Source organism: Gavialis gangeticus, unplaced genomic scaffold, assembly GCF_001723915.1.
Source record: "Gavialis gangeticus isolate Ggan-Ray unplaced genomic scaffold, GavGan_comp1, whole genome shotgun sequence".
Classification (NCBI taxonomy): Eukaryota; Metazoa; Chordata; order Crocodylia; family Gavialidae; genus Gavialis; species Gavialis gangeticus.
The window spans coordinates 16554631-16558774 of NW_017728993.1; the positions used below are offsets into that span (position 1 = coordinate 16554631).

At 44.3% G+C, this 4144-nt stretch overlaps 1 protein-coding gene across 1 annotated transcript in view; it reads right to left on the reverse strand.

Annotated features, from left to right (window-relative positions):
- Positions 1–284: 284 nt before the first annotated feature.
- PODN (podocan) overlaps positions 285–4144 on the reverse strand; it is a 33188-nt gene continuing 29328 nt past the window's right edge. The window contains exons 10-11 of the mRNA XM_019501285.1: positions 2504–2693; positions 285–1007 (exon numbers count right to left, since the gene is read on the reverse strand). Coding sequence (XP_019356830.1) covers positions 2540–2693 — 154 coding nt within the window. The 3' untranslated portion in view covers positions 285–1007; positions 2504–2539. The remainder of the gene's footprint in view (positions 1008–2503; positions 2694–4144) is intronic.

Consider the following 4144-nt stretch of genomic DNA (forward strand, 5'->3'; position numbering starts at 1 on the left):
TATGGACTCACCATATTGTACCATACAGTATCTTAAACAGAACGGCGGGGATGGGCCCCAGGTCTCCCTCCTCCTCCTTACCTGGGTCTTAGGTTCTGCTGCCGAGAGGCACCGAGCATCCACAACTCTCCCGTTTCAGCAGTTACAGCATCAGACTCTTATTGCAGATAACAGAATAAGTACTACCATCCATCTTTTACACATTGCTTGGTCCCTTCAACTGGTCCCTGCTCCAGGGTATTTGTGTAAGTGCCGCGCGGACAAAGAACAAGCCAGACAGAAGCTTTAACAAAGCTCTGAACAGCAGATATAAAATTCTTTATAGATATATCTATATATTCACGTGAGTGAGTGATTTGATCTTAAAACTTTCTAAAATAGGCATATGCTGTAGGCTTTTACACAGTGGGGATAAAATATTATGGGATCCAGCCTTAATTAGCTTTTCTCATCCAAATATACACATTACACTAAACAGAGGAATGGATTCGGTCAGTCTGGTGGTGATTATTGCTGCTCAATGACCAAGCTGCCTCATGTCCTGCTCCACACATGAAACTACTGTAAAAATCCATCCCACCTGATCAAACAACAGCCTTTTTGGGTAGTGTGGGGGAAGAGAAGGAGCTTGTACATGGTTCACTTAAAATGGAGCGACAAAAGCAGAGTTTGAAGGCATAAATTCAGAACAGCCCCATATTGTTATTACAGATGGAAACAGTGAGGGAAGAAACAGAAAAAACAAAAGCCAGCTTTTGTGAGTTCCCGAGCAATCCCATATGATCCATATGATCCCATCCAGGGTCTTGTACGTGATGTTTTGGGAGTTTTGGAATGACATTCAGGGTCTCCCTGAATAAAGCACTGAAATGACCCATCTTCCTCAAGCCTGGCCAAGCGCCATGATAAACAGTCTGTGTGTAATTCATTGCACATTTTGCAGTGTTCTCTACATATCTCTGTAGATATATAAATATAGCAATACATGCCACTTTCCATATGTCAGCCTGCAAAACATATCAGAAAGACAAAAATCAGACTTACATAACACTGAACACATGACTCAACATACAGTCAGCTTAAAAGTATGCCAACTGAAATCATAAGCATGTCCCAGGCCAAACCCAAGCTGTGTTGCCTACAGGATTAAATGTATTCTAAATGATTAAAACCCAAACGGTACGTTTCCCAGAAGACAAGTTTGGTTGCAGTTTTGATTGTAGGTTGGACATATGACAGGCAGGAATTTCACGTGCAGCTTTCCCAGTAGCTCCTGCTATAGTCCAACTCTAATATCCCTTGAGCGCCAGCTCTCACCACCACCGAATCATGCTACTGGCTATGGCAGCAGTCTTTTTGTGGGGCAGGCTGGAATGGCCTGGTTCAGGTCCGAGACATGCCAGTGCTAGGAGCTGGCTGCTACCACTGCTTCTCCCTGCCACGGCACTAACCAGGGTTTGAATTACACTTTGACTCTTGGAGGGGTCGGAGGCAGAAGAGACGGAGGTGGCAGTGGTGGCAACAGAGAAGCCGCAGGGCAGCCCAGGCATGGGCTCCGGGCAGCTGCAGCAAAAAGCACCTGGCAGCAACAAGGGGCAGAGGCTACTTTGCCCCTGCACTAAATGGCAGTTTCTGCCCAGCTGTTGGGGGGACTCTCCTCTCTCATCAGGGAGCTCAGCCCTCCTGAGCCCCTCCATAATTTGAACGCAACAACCATCTCTACTGCCCAGCCATAGCCACAGTGCATATGAAGCCCCCTACGGCGGCAGTCCCCTGCTAGTGATTGCTGCCAAAGCCCCCTGGGTCTGCAGGCCAGATCCAATGGCCTCTGAACACATATAAGAAGGTGAGGCCATATATTTGTTTTCACAATTGATCAAAACTTAAGTTTGAGCTTGGGTCTCCAGAGATGAAAAGCTAGCATTTTGACCCTCCCCCTCACCTGTGCAATTCTTTTAAGAGGAGCACTCTACAAAGCAAATCCCAATCCATGCTCTCCAGATAGTGCTCATCTTCCACTATCTTCTACAGTAGGAGAGGAGTTGGCTAATCAAATGGTGAGGAAAAGGAGAGTTCTTCATTTCCAGGTCACCAGCTCATCTCAGATGCTGGGATCTGGAATTACGCGGAGGCTCCACCGTGACCCTACATGAAATGAATGCTGGTGGACCAGACCACAGCTACAGTACAGAAGAGAAATAAAGTAAAAAATGCAAGTCCTGCTGCCACTGCTGCCGCAGACATTGCTGCTGCTTCTACCAGAAGAGGCTTTTAGGGTTAGTCCGGCACCTTTGAGAAGCACCAGATTCACATCTGTTACTCTATTCCACCAAGCTGGATCATGCCATCTTTACCCTGGTATGGTTTTAAGAGGAGATTTTGAGCCCAGTGCACCAGCTTTTCATTTTCTCCAAGTCAACGCACCGATTCAATGGAGTGCCTTTGTGAACTAAAGTTTACTTACATGGGGTCCCTGAGTGGGCAGAGTAGGATGGATACCTACCACAAGACGTGCTTTTGTTTGTTCACATTTTAATTTTCATTCTTCCTCCTCTTCCTCCTCCTCTTCTGAATTGTCCTTGTTCTTTGAAGTGTTGCTGAATTCAAGGTTCCCCTCAATGTCCAGCACCTGCAAATGCTTTAGGCTTCGGAAGATACTTTCCTTCAGTGATCCAACTGCAATCTTATTAAACCTTCAATACAAAACACAGAACCGCTGGTTTTAAAATAACTCCTTGATGCAGCTTTGTTAGATCCCAATTCTGAACTTTGTTAGGATGTGTGATCTGCAGGGATGCTAAATACCCTTCATTTCTAAAGCCAGCACAGGAGCGTTTGAAGCCTGCCTGAGTACTAACATATCCTACCCTTGTATAGGCACAAAGTACCAACCCAGGAAGTACAGGGCCGGCCTACAGACCTGAGCTGCTGACAGTATGAATGCTCACAGGCCTGACTCTATTGCTGACAGGCTATTTCTAAAGTGTCTCCTTAACACAGAAACAGAAGTGTCCCAGATTCAACAGCCTAATGGGAAATGCTGCATCTACGTCCAAGCGTGCGTTGGTTTTCACTGGGAGCGATGCCAGCCGACCCCAGGGGGAGTTCTGGATAGGAAGACAACAGAGAAATAAGGTAGGAATCTACAAGCAGCCAAGTGGAGTGATAATTTACACATCCTGCTGACTTCTATGGCAGACAAAGGACCTTATAGCAGGAAAAGACGATGACAATCTGAACAATGCACAAAATTCACTGATTCCAGCTGATCTGGCTCTCAGAAAGACTTGCCATCCAAATCCCATCTCTCACCCTGCCTTTAGCCTCAACAGCTGTAGACAATGGGCAAAAACTTTATTGGAATTCCTCCTTCATAAATCCTTAATCCTGGCACTCTGCCCTTTCCATCCCACATGCAAATGTTACCAGGCCCTTCAAAGCATCGTTTGCTTCTCTCTGATTTTTTTTAGATTCCTCCCCTTTCAATATTAGATCAAAGTCTCCCTGTATAAACAGGAAAATTCAACAGTTGTTTATCTGTCATTTTTGTTTCCCAAGCGTAAGCACACTAATCTGGAATTTAATAATCCTTTACATTGCCTGGCTCACCACTCTTGAATATGATCACGGTTATATTCTTCTAAATACCCCCAGATGTACATGTCACTCTTTTGTAATGGCACAGTGATTGTTGCAAAATAAAGCTCATCTGGTTTTGCAAATTGTGCACGCACACCTGGACACACATACGTATATAAAATGACCAGTCTGCATCAAAAGTGCCTACTGCGTTCTTCTAGACCAAAACTGCTGGATTCTACTTAAGCAGCCTTTTTAATGTTATATGCTCAGTATGCCTTGTTTCATCCAGAAAGAAAAAGTGCAGCATTTACTTAGAGACACAGGGCAGAGTAGTTGCATATGGAAGAGAAGTTAACAAATCTAATCTGAGCTGTATTGTTGGAAGCACTTAAAAATGAATATTTCCTAGACTAGATCCTGATTTTACTTGCACTGACAAATCCTGCATAACTCAATTTAAATTGTTTGCATTTGTCTGGATTTATGCTAGGCATAACTGAGGTTAATTATTAATTCTTTATACGTATAAAGCATGTAGTTAAAAAAAAAAAAAAAAAAACCC